Raw genomic sequence first — 14,926 nt, 5'->3', positions numbered from 1 at the left:
CGTTCCTCCTCAGGGGGCCAGGAGGCTCTCTGCCACCCCCCTTTGATCTCCACAACGATCCTAGGAGGTAGGCCACTTGGTGAGTTTCATTGCTGCGCTGAGATTTTCAGCTCAGGATGCTCCTGTCCTTGTTTATCCCTCTGGGGAGGAAAAAATGAAAATTCCTGGTGACAGAAACCAAAGCAATAAAAGTGTTGATGCTGAACTTTCAGATGCAACCGAGAAAGCGCAAAACGGGGTGGACCAGTTCCTTATTCTCCTGGGCCACCAACTTCCCCATTAAGTTGGGGACGATGTTGCAAGCAGATCCTCCTGCCTGTAACTGAGTCGGCCTGCGCGCATTAACCCCCGTGGCCTGAGAGCTGCCAGGACCCCACTGATTCCCCGAAAGGTAAGAGACCCCACGCAGGATTTTCTGTCTTCAAACGTTCAGGAAATAAATCCTTTGCTTTGGGGCAGGCATGGCGTTTGGATCCCCCCAAACCTGGGGAAGCCCGTTTGGGAGATGGGGAATGGCAGATCCTCGGGGAAGATGATTTATTCTCGACAAAAAGCATTTGTCACCCACAGTCTTCGGCTCCTGTAAGGCAGATGGATGGGTCTGGGGCACGAAAATCAGGTTGCTAGTCGAAAGGAAAGGGATTGTGGAGGGAGAAGGAAAATTCCCAAAAGGATAGGTGGATCTCAACGGGTACATTTAAATGCTCCAGGCACAGAGGAGCAAGGAAAAAATCGGCTGGGCTGGTTCGGTTTCGTGGGAGCAGAAGGAGGGTTGAGCTGTTAAGGTGACTCGGTGCTGACCAGATGCAAAGAGAAACCAGGGCCAGAGGGGCGGGATTCAGCCCGGCGGCTTTTCTTGGGGGAAAACAGCCGCGGCTTTGCTGCAGAAAGTTGCCCAGTTCAGCTCTGGCATCGCCCGGAAGGGCTGGGAAAGGGCCCGTCCTGCATCTGGAGGTGGGCTTTAGGAGCAAGCTGGAGGGACCTTTTTGGAGGATGTTGAACACCATGGTTCCTCCCGGAGAGTTTAAAGACTCGGAGGTGTTTAGAAGCACTATAGCATTTCAGCTCCCTTCTCCCCCCAACTTTTTTTTCCCAGTGAATTGATTGCCAGTGTCCCTTCCCTTCCCTTCCCTTCCCTTCCCTTCCCTTCCCTTCCCTTCCCTTCCCTTCCCTTCCCTTCCCTTCCCTTCCCTTCTCCCTCCTTCCTTCCTTCCTTCCTTCCTTCCTTCCTTCCTTCCTTCCTTCCTTCCTTCCTTCCTTCCTTCCTTCCTTCCTTCCCTTCCCTTCCCTTCCCTTCCCTTCCCTTCCTTCCCTTCCCTTCCCTTTCCTTCCCTTCCCTTCCCTTCCCTTCCCTTCCCTTCCCTTCCCTTCCCTTCCCTTCCCTTCCCAATTCTTACTAGGCATCTCTCCCTCTCTCTCTCTCTTCCTTTCCCACGATATCCAAGAATAAATTGAATTTTTAACTTTGCATCTCCTGCTCTTCTTTTAAATGTTGGGCTCAGGGGGGAGTGACTGCCAGACCCTCGGTGCTTTTGAAGAATCGATATACGGCTTGTGGGTAGCTGAACCCACGAATGTTGCCGAGATGGCTGGGTGAGCCCCGCGTAGGCAGCGTTTCTGTCACTTCTTCCACCATTGTGGAATTCTTAGAAAGTTCCCGCCCAGCAGCTCTGCTTCATGGTGTCCCCAGTAACCTTTCCTTTATTCCAGTGTTTCTCAACCTTCTCAACTTCAAGAATTCCCTGGGGAAATCTGGGGGTTGAAGTCCACCCATCTTGAAGTTGAGAAGGTTGAGAAACACTGCTTTATTCTATCTCTCTGCAGGACGGACGGCAGATGGACTCAACATTGGTGAGGATGTTGGTTTGGACCTTCATCTTCTTGATCCTGGAAGATCTCTCCTTGGCAAATGAGCCTCCAAAATACTGCTACGGGGCCCCGGGTCTCCCCGGAGTCCCAGGTCCTCCAGGCAAAGATGGTCGGGATGGTCAAAAGGGATCCAAAGGAGAACCAGGTTAGTAGCTCCTGGACACCCCTTCCCCATTTGAACAGTCTGCCGGTTTGTTTGCTGCTGAAAGCCAAAGGTCTACTGCACATCTGAATGGCCCTTTCGGCAACTTTGTCATGACTATTCATTTACTACCTCAACGAATTGTATGGTTTGGCTCCTTTTACTGATTTTATTCGTAGCATGAATGGCAGATCACTCTTTGCCATTAATTAACGGTGCGACGATAAATAGTCAAGTGACAATTAATCGTTGCCTTTGACCGTTACTCTTTTCAGTAAATGTTTTTTTAGATTTACTCTAATGCTTTATGACTATCGCTACCGCGATGAATAGTATGATTGGGCTCCTTTTACTGATTTGATCTGTAGAATGAATGGTAAATTACTCTTTGCCAAATAGTAAAATGACAATTAATAGTAGCCTTTTACTGCTGTTTTACTGCTAGTAAGAGTAAATTAATACTAGTAGTAGAGTAATTGATTATTAATTTTACAAATCAAACCAGTAAAAGGAGACCAGTCATACCATTTATCATGGTAGCAACATGAATAGTCATAAAACATTAGTAAGAAGTACATGATAAGTCAGTACTGGAAGTTATACATCAAATTATAATATCAACTGTACTCAGATTTTGGATCTGGTATGATTCCATGTATACCACTTCAATCCAAGAATGATTTCGAATTAGAATTAAATTCTTTGTCGGATTTAAAATATTCTGGGCATCAAGGCATGCTCCACAATTGAGTTGGTCATGCTTCCAGTAAAAGCTCTCCTTTTTAAAAACATCACCACAACCCTGCTAGGTAGGTTGAGCAGAGGGACTGTGCCTCCCCCCCGACAGTCTAGGAGACCTGAACTTGGTGGTCTCCATTTCTAGTTCCACCTTTTAACCCAGCGTTCCCCAACCCTGGCAATTTCCAGGTGTATGGACTTCAGATCCCAGAATTCTGCAGCCAGCATGTCCATTGCTGAGAATTCTGGGAGTTGAAGTCCACGTACCTGGAAGTTGCCAAGGTTGAGAAACATTGTTCTGCCTACCCCTGTCTTTCTGAGTTAGTCCTACCTGGGTGATGCTCTCCTGCTTCTAACGTGTGTGGTCTTTCACGTCTAGGTCCTCCAGCCATTCCTGGAAGCCATGGTCCCAAGGGAGAGGCAGGTCTTCCTGGACTGGCTGGTCTGCCGGGGAAAAGTGGACCTAGAGGAGTTTCAGGAAGTGTAGGAGACATTGGTCCCAAAGGGGAGGTCGGTGAGCCAGGAGACCCCGGTGGCTTCAAGCACATGTTCCAATCAGCCTTCTCGGTCAAGCGTCAGACGCACGAGCACCCCACGAAGAACACCCCAGTTGTCTTTCGCGGAAACATCACCAACACCTACCACGACTACGACACCACCACGGGCAAGTTCACCTGCCGCGTTCCTGGGGTCTACTACTTCACCTTCCACACCTCCTTGACGGCCAACCTCTGCGTCAACATGTATCTGAACCGGGAGAAGGTGGCCAGCTTCTGCGACCACCTCTCCAACCCCAAGCAAGTCACTTCTGGGGGGGTCTTGCTCCAGCTGCAAAAGGGCCACCAGGTCTGGCTGGCGGTCAACGACTACAACGGCATGGTTGGGGTGGCCGGGGCGGACAGCGTCTTCTCCGGCTTCCTGCTCTTTCCAGACTAACTTCTTCAGATCAGCCACGTTGGTTCTTCAGCCTGCGTGCGGTTGACCGTTCCCAGATCTCGCCTCGCTTTTCTGTCATTCAATGTTTCGTTCACCTGCATGCTTATTAAACAAAAGAAAGAGTTTGTAAGTGTTATGAAGAACAATAAATTGGTTCTTTGCTTTATTTGTTCCATCACTTACGTGTTAGCAGTCTTTTCTATTCCTGGTTACATAAACCCCCCATTAGGTATTGGCCAGCCAAATGTGTGCACTGGCTTCAAACCAGACATTTATGGATGGGGTCTCCTGAAATGCTAAGCCATGGCTTGAACCCAAATCTAAATATTGCTCAGTCCGCTCAGTTTCATGCTAGCAAGCTCAGCGGCTAGGCTATGTAAATCATGGTTTAGGGCAGTGTTTCTCAACCTTGGCCCCTTGAAGATGTGTGGACTTCAACTCCCAGAATTCCCCAGCCAGCCATGCTGGTTTAGAGGATGACATACTGTATGAATGAATGACCCATCGTGGATCGTTCCACTCATAATGGGTTAGGTACACATCTGGTGGAAGCTGTTGATGGAAGTTCAATCATTTGCACAAGAATTTTATTGCATATGGAAAAAAAGTTTCCATCTTCAATCAGGCCATCATGGTTGCTTCTGGACTATTTTGACATCCCCTGCTGACACCCCTGGGCCCCCATGCTGGCTTAAGGAGACGTCGTTCACAAATTTAACTCCAAGTTCCCCCTTCCACGTTCAGGCCCCCTTAAGGTCCCACAGATTTTCAACCAAAATAAATGGAAAGCTCGGACTGAATCGTTCCATTAAACTCAGCAACTTGACTTCTAAGCGGGTTGCATAATCCTGCTGAGCGATGATGGGAAGAATCTGGAGACCAAGTTGCTGAATTCATGCAACAGATGTGGTTAAATTAGGGTTGGGTCATCAATGGTCCGGCATGCTGTGAGAATCCAGCCACAGGGCTGCATTTGAAGCTAAAAGGCCTCATCTATTATATGATCAGGGCAACTGTGGTTTATTAACTTGGGTTTAGAGGGAGGGAGGGAGGGAAATTGGGAAGGGAAGGAAGAAAAAGGAAAGAAAGAAGGAAAGAGAGAGAGAGAGAGGAAGGAAGGAAGGAAGGAAGGAAGGAAGGAAGGAAGGAAGGAAGGAAGGAAGGAAGGAAGGAAGGAGAAAAGGGAAAGGGAAAGGGAAAGGGAAAGGGAAGGGAAGGGAAGGGAAGGGGAAGGGGAAGGGAAAGGGAAAGGGAAAGGGAAAGAAAAGGGAGGGAGGGAGGAAGGAAGGAAGGAAGGAAGGAAGGAGTTCCAGTGGTGACAGCTTTGATCCAGATTTCCTTGCCTATCTCCAATTATTCTCTTAATGAGAACTACAGATTTGAAGGAAAATACCATTTGGGGAAATCAAAGCCTCTGCCTTCTACTCGCATTCTTTCTCTTTTCCAGCAAGTGGACTTGGGGTAGAGTAAATTTTTCTCATTTGGAAACTTTAAAATGTCACCATGCTAAAGTTGGGGGCTGTCCAGGATATCCCCCCCCAACTCTGTCCATCAGCCAGAGATGCAAGGTACATGTCTGTCTGTCTGTCTGTCTGTCTGTCTCCACGAAATTTATCATAACGTCCTACGTAAACAGCCCAGGGACCATTCACTCAAGGGGTGGGGTAGACTGCTTGGACAGGGCACTTAAATTTATTATTTAAAAAGAACTTGAGAGAGAGCAAAATGGGAGCATTCAATCACCTCCAGTCTCCTTGTCAGCCACTAGTTCAGTGTTTTTCCACCTTGGCCACTTTAAGGTGTGTGGACTTCAACTCCCAGAATTGAACTTCAACAGCCAGAGCATGCTGGCCAGGGAATTCTGGGAGTTGAAGTCCACACATCGTAAAATGGCCAAAGTTGAGAAACATCTTTTTAAGAAGAAGTTTGGGTGGAAAATACAGTGTAGAAGGATCTACTTTTTTACTCCATTAGAGACTTCTATTTTTGGGAACCCCAACCTGAAAGCGACAAATAGAGTATAGCGATCCTTCATAAAAGCCTGCTTTGAAAAAAATGGGGTCCAGACCAATGATTCTCAACCTTGACCACAATGTCAACTCCCAGAATTCCCCAGGCTGGCTGGGGAATTCTGGGGGTTGGTTGACAAGGTGGAGAAACCCTGGCTTAGGCCTATGCGACATTTGCAACCCTCCTAAGCCATTCTTTTTGTGTTCCTACAAATGAAGAAAAACTCTGGAGGTCCTTCACCAGGGTTAATTAACCTTTAATCAACCCTAGTCAAACTATGGTCGAATGGTAGTTTAGGGGACCACTCCAAATTTGCAGAATGCCTTGAATTTTCTGGAGCAAAGTGGAAATTCTCCGTTTTGCTGCTTTTATGTGACTGACCTTCTAACTGATTTTCACGCTTCTGAATCAGCTGGTGCTTTTAGAAGATGCCTGTTATGTTAATATGATTTTAAAGGCCAGAGTGAATTCTGTTTTGTTTTTTTTAATAACTTCGTGAGTTGCTTCGAGCATCTGAAATAAAATGGAATCACGAAGCGGTCTGTGTAGTAACAAGATGTGGATCACGGATTGCAACAGGGTTTTTCAGGGGGGCGTGCAAAACCTTTTTTTCCCCTAGGCAACCGGAATGATCCTTGATTGTACTTGAGTTTTGGGGGGGGGTTTGTCCCACTATTTTGGAACTTTTGCACTCAGACCCTGTCTGGGCTGCCGGGGCCATTTGGACCTGCAGATCAAGTGAAATCAAGGTTCCTCTGAGATGGAGAAGCCATGGCTGGAACGGTGGATTGCAAAATTCTTACCCAGAGACAGACAGAATGAAGCATCTATTTTCGGGGGCCAAAGCCACAAGCCACCGGGAACCCAGCTTTGCTCGGAAGCCTCTTGACCCCTCCCGGCTGCTTCCCTTATTTTCTCGCTGAGATGGCAGACCCAACCCTGACAAGCAGACCCCCGGCGCCTCCTCCCATGTTGTGGCTTGGGGTGGATGTGAAACTGCTGGCGTGGCAGGTGGGGAGGGGGGGTAACCCACGAGAAAGGAGAAGCGTGCGCCCACTTCCTTTTTGTGGCAAACGGGGGGGGGGAGCAGCATCATGATGCACAGAGGTGTGTGCATGTCCCAGCCAGGAAATTGCTTTTCTGAATTTGCTCTCCAATCAGCACCAGACGGACGTGGGGCAGGTTATCCTTGCTAGCTTGGGGACGTGCAAGGTAAGAGAAGGGCTTCCCCTGCCTGTTTTTGCTTCGGATATCAGCCCATTTGCAGTGGGGGGGGGGGCAGCAGTAAATCATAGTGTCCTTGGGGTCGGGGGCAATCCAAAGAGAAGACCCACCAGGTGAGTCGCTGCACTGAATCTACAAGTGAAACCAGCCGATATCTTCATAATGAAAAGGAATATACAAATCCCCAAGCAGAAGAGTGAGTTGGTTTGACAAAAGAGGCTTAAAGGTTAAAGCTCTGAAGGGTTTTGTGAGAAGGGACGAAGGAAAAATGGAAAGAAATCAAGTTTGAGGACAGTAATTGAAGGAATATGAAGTGGGTTTATTTGATCAAGGTTCAAATAGGTGTGTTGTTATCTCCGGTAACCCTTAATGCATTTTTGCTGATCAGTACCGAAATGACGAGGTTTTAAGGCTTTGTTTCTAGATAAGAGATGGGATATGGGAAGAAGAGAGCATTTGCTGTAGTTTAAGAAAAGGTGCTAAGTTACTAAAAAATTTTATACTTGTGATGAAGGTTGGAAGTCAATTCTTTATGTATTTCTTTTCTTTTTCTTTACTATATTCTTATTTTTTTTATTTCTCGATTTTTGCCCTTCTTTTCTGCACTTTCTAATTTTCTTTTGATTTTTTAAATGTTTTTATTTTGTACTAGTTCTTATCTTTCTAATTGTATGTTTAATAACATTATTATATAAAAAGATTCTGCTCAACTGGAGTGTTGGCACTCCCATAGCCGATGGCAAGAGTTGCCTTAGGTACTGGAATAATCATAGGAACATCTTACTGAATTTGTGCCACGTTTAACTTAGTTACAGAAGTAGCCCTTTTTCTGGACGGGTGCAGGAGTTCAGCCCTAAACCATACAAACAAGCCAAGCTCTGTGCAAAATCAGGCATAAAGCTAGCCAAGATTTACATGCAATGGGACCTGATTTGCAGGAACGATCACTGACTTGCTTCAGTCCCGTGAATGCATCAATGTGGGCTAAACATTCAACCTTTGCATCTTTGGGGGGAGTTATAAAGTTATTATTTCTCAACATCACAACGGCCACTTTGTCAAGATACCCGTTAGTTTGCAGCGATCAGGCCTTGCGCATATAGAAATTTGGGCTAGCAGTAAAGAGGCTCATTTTGCAAAAAACGTGCTATTTTGCTGGAGGGCCAGGTAGGGGCAAATCTTATTATTTGGAAAAGTTATTTTTAATTAGGATTTGTTGTTGCTGCTATTGTGCATATTTTGTTCATGTTTTCTGGACTTCCAGTTCGTTGTGGACATCAATTTTTAAAAAGGATACAGTTAAAAAGGGAGAGGGAATGTCAATTCTGGGGGATCCTCAGATGAAAAGGTTTGGAGGGGTTTTTTTAAGGGTTCCCCTACTTCTCATTGAGTTGGGGAACAGAGGAACAGCCTTATTCTGAGTTAAGGGTCTCGATTCTTCTAGACTCTTAACCAACACAGTTAACAGATGGCCAGCAAGCTGAGAGTCTGGCCCCATCTCTGCCCTGCGCAGAAATCCAAATTAAAGCAGAGAAGCCTAGAATGAAAGACATGGAGATGCCCTTTACAACATCCCTGACAGGTGGCCCCCCAGTCTTTCCTAAAACACGTTCCCAGAAGGAGAAAATCCCAACGTTCAACCAAAATCTACTTCCTTGCAATTTCATGCTGGCTGGGGAATTCTGGGAGCTGAAGTCCACACATTTTAAAGTTGTTGAGGTTGAGAAACACTGATCTAGTCCAACCCCCTGCCTGGTGCAGGAATCTTAGTCACAATGCTTAACAAATAGAAGCAGAGTCATGAGAAAACCTGGTTTAATGTGACTGCCCCCAGCTCAACCACAAATAGAGAAAGGGCCTGTTTCTGTATCCACACAACACACCGAGCCACAAACTAGCCACATCTTCATCAAGCGTGATGTGCAAAACCAGCAATGTTGGCTTGTTTTAAGGTGAGTGTTTTTTTGCACATCCAGAAAGCTGGGGGAGTTGAATAAACCGCGGTCTGGATAATGGTGGGTAAGGGTTAAGGTTAGATTTACTGGCCCCCCGCATCATTTGGTTACCCCTAGAGAAGAAAACAGACCTGGGGAGAAATCAGAGGCTGGAAGAAAAGCAAAATTAAGAATCAAGTTGAAGGACCTGTTGAAGTTCAGTGGGATTCCTGGTGGACCTTAATGTTGCTAAGAAAACTTCATGAGTTCTTGAGTCCGTAAACTCAAACCCTTCTTCTGAGATTTTTTTTTCAGCTTCTGAGTCTACTTGCTTGCACATTAAAATGTGGAACACAACAGCAACCTTTGGAGGGGGTTTTGGCATTTTCAGGGGCACAAGAGAAACGGAAGGGGGAAACTCCGAGAAAGGAATCACAGTTGGGGTAGCGATTCCAGTAAATGCTCAATGGAAAGATTGTAAGAGGTTTTAACTCTGGTAGGAGGGGTTCTGACGACCATGCTAAACCCAGGCTAACAAAATGCAGTGCTGTGCTCACGAAGCCCAAATTGGCAAACTGTTGCATGGATGGAGATGCTCTGCTTTCAACCATGCACAGGGTGCTGTCTGGGTCCCCACAAGCTGAACCCCAAAGTCCCCAACTGCCTTGGGTATCTGGTCGAACGTGCTAGGTAAACCTTCAAGCAAAGTTTCTCAACTCGAGGAACTCCCAGCTTGGCAGCCTTCCACTCCCAGCATTCCTCAGCCAGGATGGGCATTGTTGAGAATTCTGGGAGTTGAAGTCCCTCGCCCGGAAGTCGCCAAGGAAGGGGGCACCCTAGGGAGACCGACGGTGATTCCACCCCAGCACAGGCCCCTCTCTCGCTTTCTATGCCCATCCAGGATGCTCAGCGCCAAGGTGGTGCTCTGGGTGCTGACGCTCTGTCTGCCCGCAGCATGGCTGGTAAATGCTGGCACTTGCCAAGGGCCCACCCTCATCCCAGGCATCCCGGGCCTGCCAGGAGCTCCAGGCCCCAACGGTGCGGATGCAGGTGACGGGCGTAAAGGAGAACGAGGTAAGGAGAAAGAACCCCTCCCGTGAAAGGACCTCGAAGGTTATCTAGTCCAGCCCCCTGCCCAGGAGAAGGGGCCACGGCGACAACACCACCAGCGGTTAACCAACCCTCTACCTCCTGCTTCTGCTGCAAAACAAGCCCGTCTATGTTATTTGAGGGGGGAGGAGCAATAGAGAGAAAAAGATCAGGTCAGATCCAGAGCTGGGGGGCTTCTTCACTGGGGCCTTCCCCTTATTCCCAAGCAGGCTGAGCTGCAGCCTGCCCCACAAGCAGCTGGGGAAGGGGCTGGTGTTAAGATGCCACGATGCATCTCTCTAGGTCCCAGGGCTGGGGGGGCTGAGGAAACAATCTGGAGTGCAGGGGGGCATTCAGAACCCACTACCTTCTGCACCAGCTCTGCAGTAGCACTCACATTAGCGTGATTATTGCTGACGTGATGAGCGTTCACGTTCGTGTAAGTCCCCGTAATTGCTGGCAGATAACAAGGTTGCCCCACACAGTCGGAGGTGCTAGAAACATAATACAAAGCAACGAGAGAAAAGGAGAACAACATCCGAACTCCTGCTGCCCATCTGTTTTGTGTGCCGTACAAAAGAAGTCCTCCACCTCTACCTTTAAATGGGGCAAATTCAGAAAAGGCTATAGGGGTTGATGCTCCAAAGGCTCCCGTTCCTCTCCCTCGGGTGGGGACAGCACTGGGGAGCACGACTGCTCCCTCCAAGGGCCCCACGTGGTGCTGTTGGTGGGCTCCTGCTTTTCTAAAAGCCCTGGGTGGCCAGGAGGCCACGGCAGCCCACGAGGATCCCGTGTTTGGGCAGAGAAGCCTTTCCCCAGAAGGTCTCCTTCTGATCATCCTCAGACCCTCATCAATTCATCATCAGGAGCAGGAGACAGGAGCCAAAAACTGGATTCGTGTTTAAGGAGAGCCGGCCTTTCTGTATCAGGGTTCCTCTGATTCCGGTTCCAGGGACACTGGAGAGCGATGATTACCCTGGTTTTTGCTATTCTTAGCCTTCCTTCCTTCCTCTCTTTCATCTTCCTTCCTTCCTTTCCTTCCTTCCTTCCTTCCCTTTCATTTTTCCTCCCTCCTTCCCTCCCTTTCCTTTCCTCCCCTTTCCCACCTCTCTTAATTTTTCCTTCCTCCCTCCCTCCCTCCCTCTCAAATCCTGTCAGCCCTTCAAGGTAGTCCAGACCAGGAAATCAAAATTATGAACACTAATACTTTATTATAAGGTTACAGTAACAGAATCTTGCAAGTCTGAATTCCCCCCTCCCTCCCTCCCTCTTCATGAGAACTAGGGAGGGTCTTGTCTGAGGCGCTTCCTCAAACTGCATTTCTGCCTCAGACTCGGATTTCTCTTTTCTGACCATAGCCTTGGCTGTGGCTCTTCCTCCTGTTCGTCAAGGTGATTCTTGCAGCCCATTACAATTCCTGTTTTTCCTGCAGGAGGTAGCCTCCCCGCCCCCTAGTTTGCACCCACAATAACAACCCCACAAGGTAGGCTGGGGGCTCTATGCCAGGGTGGGAGACGCAGTGGGGTCTGCCCAGTTCCTGTCCACTGCTGTATCTTCTGCACTGCACGGCCCTTTTGTCTTCTGCAGGTCCTCCTGGCAGAGTCGAAGACTACCGAGATGCCGGCGAACCAGGAGAGCCAGGAATACCAGGTTTCCCAGGGAAATTTGGACCCAGGGGCCCCCCTGGAGCCAAAGGTCCTCCTGGAGCACCGGGCCCCCAGGGCCCCAAAGGCGAGTCCGGGGACTCCAAGGCTTCCCACAAGTCTGGTTTCTCGGCCATACGGGGGGTCACTTTTACCCCTCGGCGGGGTCAACCGGTCCGCTTTGACCGGGTCGTCACCAACATCGGCAACCACTACAGCAATCGCTACGGCCAGTTCACCTGCCAGATTCCCGGGATCTACTACTTTACCTACCACATCACCTCGCGGGGCAACCTGTGTCTCCAGCTGAAGAAGGGCCGAGGCAGCGCCGCGGGCGAGACCGTTGTGACCTTCTGCGACTACGTCTTCAACACCTTCCAAGTGACCACCGGCGGGGTGGTGCTGCGTTTGACCCAGGGCGAGATCGTGTGGCTGGAACCGACGGAGAAGAACTCCTTGCTGGGGGGCATTGAAGGTGCGGACAGCATCTTCTCCGGATTCCTGCTGTTCCCGGGGAACTAGGCGGGCCTCAGAACACGGGTCCTCCTTGGGGTCCGCCTCTGGTGCCCCCAAAGTGGGCAACGCTGTTGGCCTGCCAGTTGCATCTCCTTCTGCCTCCCTCCCTCTGCACAGCCACCCTCAATGCTTGTCACCCACCCTTTTTTTCCCCCCAAGGGGGGAGGAAACCCACCAACCTTGAGGTCTCTGTAGTATTTGCAAACAAATGAATAAATGATCATCTACAAAGCGTTTCCGGAATTCACGGGGTTGAATCCAACAGGGGTTTCTCGTCGGCAGCTTGGTTTACGAAGACGAGGACGTGAGAAAGACTTTTTGAAGAGTTTGAGAGGCAACGACTGCTTTGGGGTGATTAAGTCAGGCAAGTCCCAAGCGCCCATAGTATTTTTCAGAAGCCAGCTCCACCCAACACGCGCTCGCGTTCACGCAATTATTTGAATGCGGAGTCTTCTTTTACAGAGGAAAGCCATTAAGCGGTATTTTTCCCTAGCTGAGTATGAATGCTTGATCAAACTAAAGATTTGATAGCTGCTTTTCTAAAAGTGGCCTAACCAGCTGCTTCTCAGAAGTCCAATGCCATCCTTGTTACCAATCCCAAGGTAGACTGCTCCTGTCCATGGAGTCTCTATGCCTCACTCTTTTGGCTAATCAATACATCCCACAAAGGCATCTTATTTCTCAGATATTGACCCACCAGCCATCTCTGAGGAACCCACCAGCAGGTGGAGAACTCGTCTTGTTGTCATGCTGAAATTCACTTGCACGCTGAATCTGGAAGCGCTGCAAAACTTCAGCATCGCTAGAAGCCACCGATAAATCCAGTGCTTCTACACTGGTGCAATTTTCCCCATGCAAGCCAGCTTTGTTCGAGTTGCACCTCTGCATCAGAGGCCACAATCCTGCACTCAAGACAAGCCCTGGGCAATTTATCTTAAAACACTGCAGAGATGCACAAGTTTGGATTCGAGTTTCATAACTGGGGCTCCTCTCCCCAGGCAGACCCAGAAGTATGAAAACACACACACACACCCCACCATGCCAGCTTTGCACAAGTCAGCCGGGGTGGGGGGACTACCAAAACAATAAGCATTTTTAAAAAATCAATCATACGCGTCCAGCATTCAGGTAACCCACCAGTGGCCAGCAGAGGGCACTAGAAACTCAAGGATTGATACCCAAAGATCACACTTGACAGCAAAGAATTTGGAAAGGGAAGAAGCTTTTGTGTTGTGGGGGGAGAGGAAGGGGGCATATTTCTGAGGAAATTCCAAAGGGGGGGTTGCAGCGGGACACGTTTGGGCCTGAATAACCCTGCATACCTTCCATGGTTTCAAAATACGGCAGGACGGTCCTGCAACTTCTGCAAATCCCATCCGTTTATGGTTGAATAGGATGCCTTGAGAAAGGAGGGGCAGACTAGATGATCTCTGAGTGACTGAGCTTTGGAGTCCCACTTGGGGGAAAGAAAAAAGAAGGCGCCTTACTTTGCTGAAAGAAAGGAGAAGAAGGCCTTCTCTTCTGCCCATGGAATGCTTTGGCTGACAGCTCCCATCATCCCCGGCCGGTGGCCAGTTTGGCTGGAGGGGGCGGGATTTTTAAGTCAACAATATAGAAAGCCAGAGATGTACAGCTTTTAGGGCCCTGGAATTCGACGCCAAAATTTACCCTCAGGCATGGAAGCTCACTTGATGATTGTGGGCCCTTCCTGGCCTACCTCACAGGGCTGTTCTTGTGCCTTGAAGGGCAGAAAAATGTCCCGCAGGGTTAGGGAAGTCCATATAGCCAAGAAGCTCCATTTTTTTCTGGCCTACTGGTGACATTAAATCTTTTTTTTTTTTTAACGTTTTGCACTGTGCTTTCCTGCGTGGGGAGGCTAAGGGCCATGAGGACCATCCAAGGGTGCCTGAATTTCTCCCTGCATCCCTCCCCACTGCCCCCCGTCTGCCTTGCGCTTCCCAACAGAATGAAGGGTCCCTCGAGAGATGGGGGGGATTTCGCTCTTGCCTGTCTGTTCAAAGACAAGCCGTGCAGAGGCCGAACCCGCGCTGATCTGCCCCCCCTTTGTGGCCAGGCATGGAGGCCGGGATGGGGGTTAATTCCAGGGGCATCGCCCGCCCCCGGCTGGACCCCCGTCCCCACAAGACCCGCCGAGCGGCTCCTTTGTGAAAAGCTGGCTTTGTGGGTCTGAAGGAGCGTCGCGTCTCCAGGAATGAGCCAGCCTGGGTGTTCGAGATATTAGGTTACCCCGAAAACATCTGTCCAGTCCAAAGCTGCTTGGCCACCCTCAGCAGCCACAGGATTCATCTGCAGGCTGCCTCTTGGCTGGGATGGGTGGGAGGGGAGGGAGGGAGGGAGGGAGGGAGGGAAGGAAGGAAGGAAGGAAGGAAGGAAGGAAGGACATGAGAAGGGAAGGGAAGGGAAGGGAGGAAAGGTGAGTGAGTGGGTGGGTGGATGGATGGATGGCAGAGAGAGAGGATGGATGGATGGATGGATGGATGGTTGGAAGGAAGGAAGGAAGGAAGGAAGGAAGGAAGGAAGGAAGGAAGGAAGGAAGGAAGGAAGGAAGGAAGGAAGGAAGGAAGGAAGGAAGGAAAGACAGACATAGGAAGGGAAGGGAGGGAAAAGGAGGAAAGGTGGGTGGGTGGAAGGAAGGAAGGAAAGACACGAAGGGAAGGGAAGGGAAAGGAGAAAGAAAGAGAAGGAAGGAAGGGAGGAAGGAGAGGAGGAAGGAAGGGAGGGAGGAAGGAAGGAAGGAAGACGAGGGAGGGCACGTTGCAGCTGGACCAGCTTCACCCGTTCCCGGGGCAGGCCCGGGGGCTGCT

General features: G+C 49.4%; 2 protein-coding genes across 2 annotated transcripts; both read left to right on the top strand.

Moving 5' to 3' along the window:
- Positions 1–231: 231 nt before the first annotated feature.
- C1QC (complement C1q C chain) lies at positions 232–3,863 on the top strand. Its single transcript, XM_025170159.2, has 3 exons — positions 232–391; positions 1,825–2,014; positions 3,129–3,863. Exons 2-3 carry the CDS (start codon positions 1,837–1,839, stop codon positions 3,683–3,685), a joined length of 735 nt encoding a protein of 244 aa, XP_025025927.1. The 5' UTR covers positions 232–391; positions 1,825–1,836; the 3' UTR covers positions 3,686–3,863.
- A 2,912-nt stretch (positions 3,864–6,775) lies between these two features.
- C1QB (complement C1q B chain) lies at positions 6,776–12,335 on the top strand. Its single transcript, XM_007433667.4, has 3 exons — positions 6,776–6,907; positions 9,755–9,927; positions 11,530–12,335. The coding sequence occupies exons 2-3, from the start codon at positions 9,756–9,758 to the stop codon at positions 12,105–12,107; spliced, it is 750 nt and encodes a 249-aa protein (XP_007433729.1). The 5' UTR covers positions 6,776–6,907; position 9,755; the 3' UTR covers positions 12,108–12,335.
- Positions 12,336–14,926: the final 2,591 nt, after the last annotated feature.

The sequence above is a fragment of the Python bivittatus genome, unplaced genomic scaffold (assembly GCF_059951505.1).
Source record: "Python bivittatus isolate LINGU-HERP-01145 unplaced genomic scaffold, Pbiv_v1 ctg000090_np1212, whole genome shotgun sequence".
Taxonomy (NCBI): Eukaryota; Metazoa; Chordata; class Lepidosauria; order Squamata; family Pythonidae; genus Python; species Python bivittatus.
This window is presented reverse-complemented; position numbering and strand designations above follow the sequence as displayed.

Excerpts from the sequence above, each read along its gene's own strand:
- C1QB (XM_007433667.4), top strand. The coding sequence starts at position 9,756 with ATGCTCAGCGCCAAGGTGGTGCTCTGGGTGCTGACGCTCTGTCTGCCC. Across the intron at positions 9,928-11,529 it reads CGGGCGTAAAGGAGAACGAG|GTCCTCCTGGCAGAGTCGAA; the intron begins GTAAGGAGAAAG and ends TGTCTTCTGCAG.
- C1QC (XM_025170159.2), top strand. The coding sequence starts at position 1,837 with ATGGACTCAACATTGGTGAGGATGTTGGTTTGGACCTTCATCTTCTTG. Across the intron at positions 2,015-3,128 it reads GGGATCCAAAGGAGAACCAG|GTCCTCCAGCCATTCCTGGA; the intron begins GTTAGTAGCTCC and ends TTTCACGTCTAG.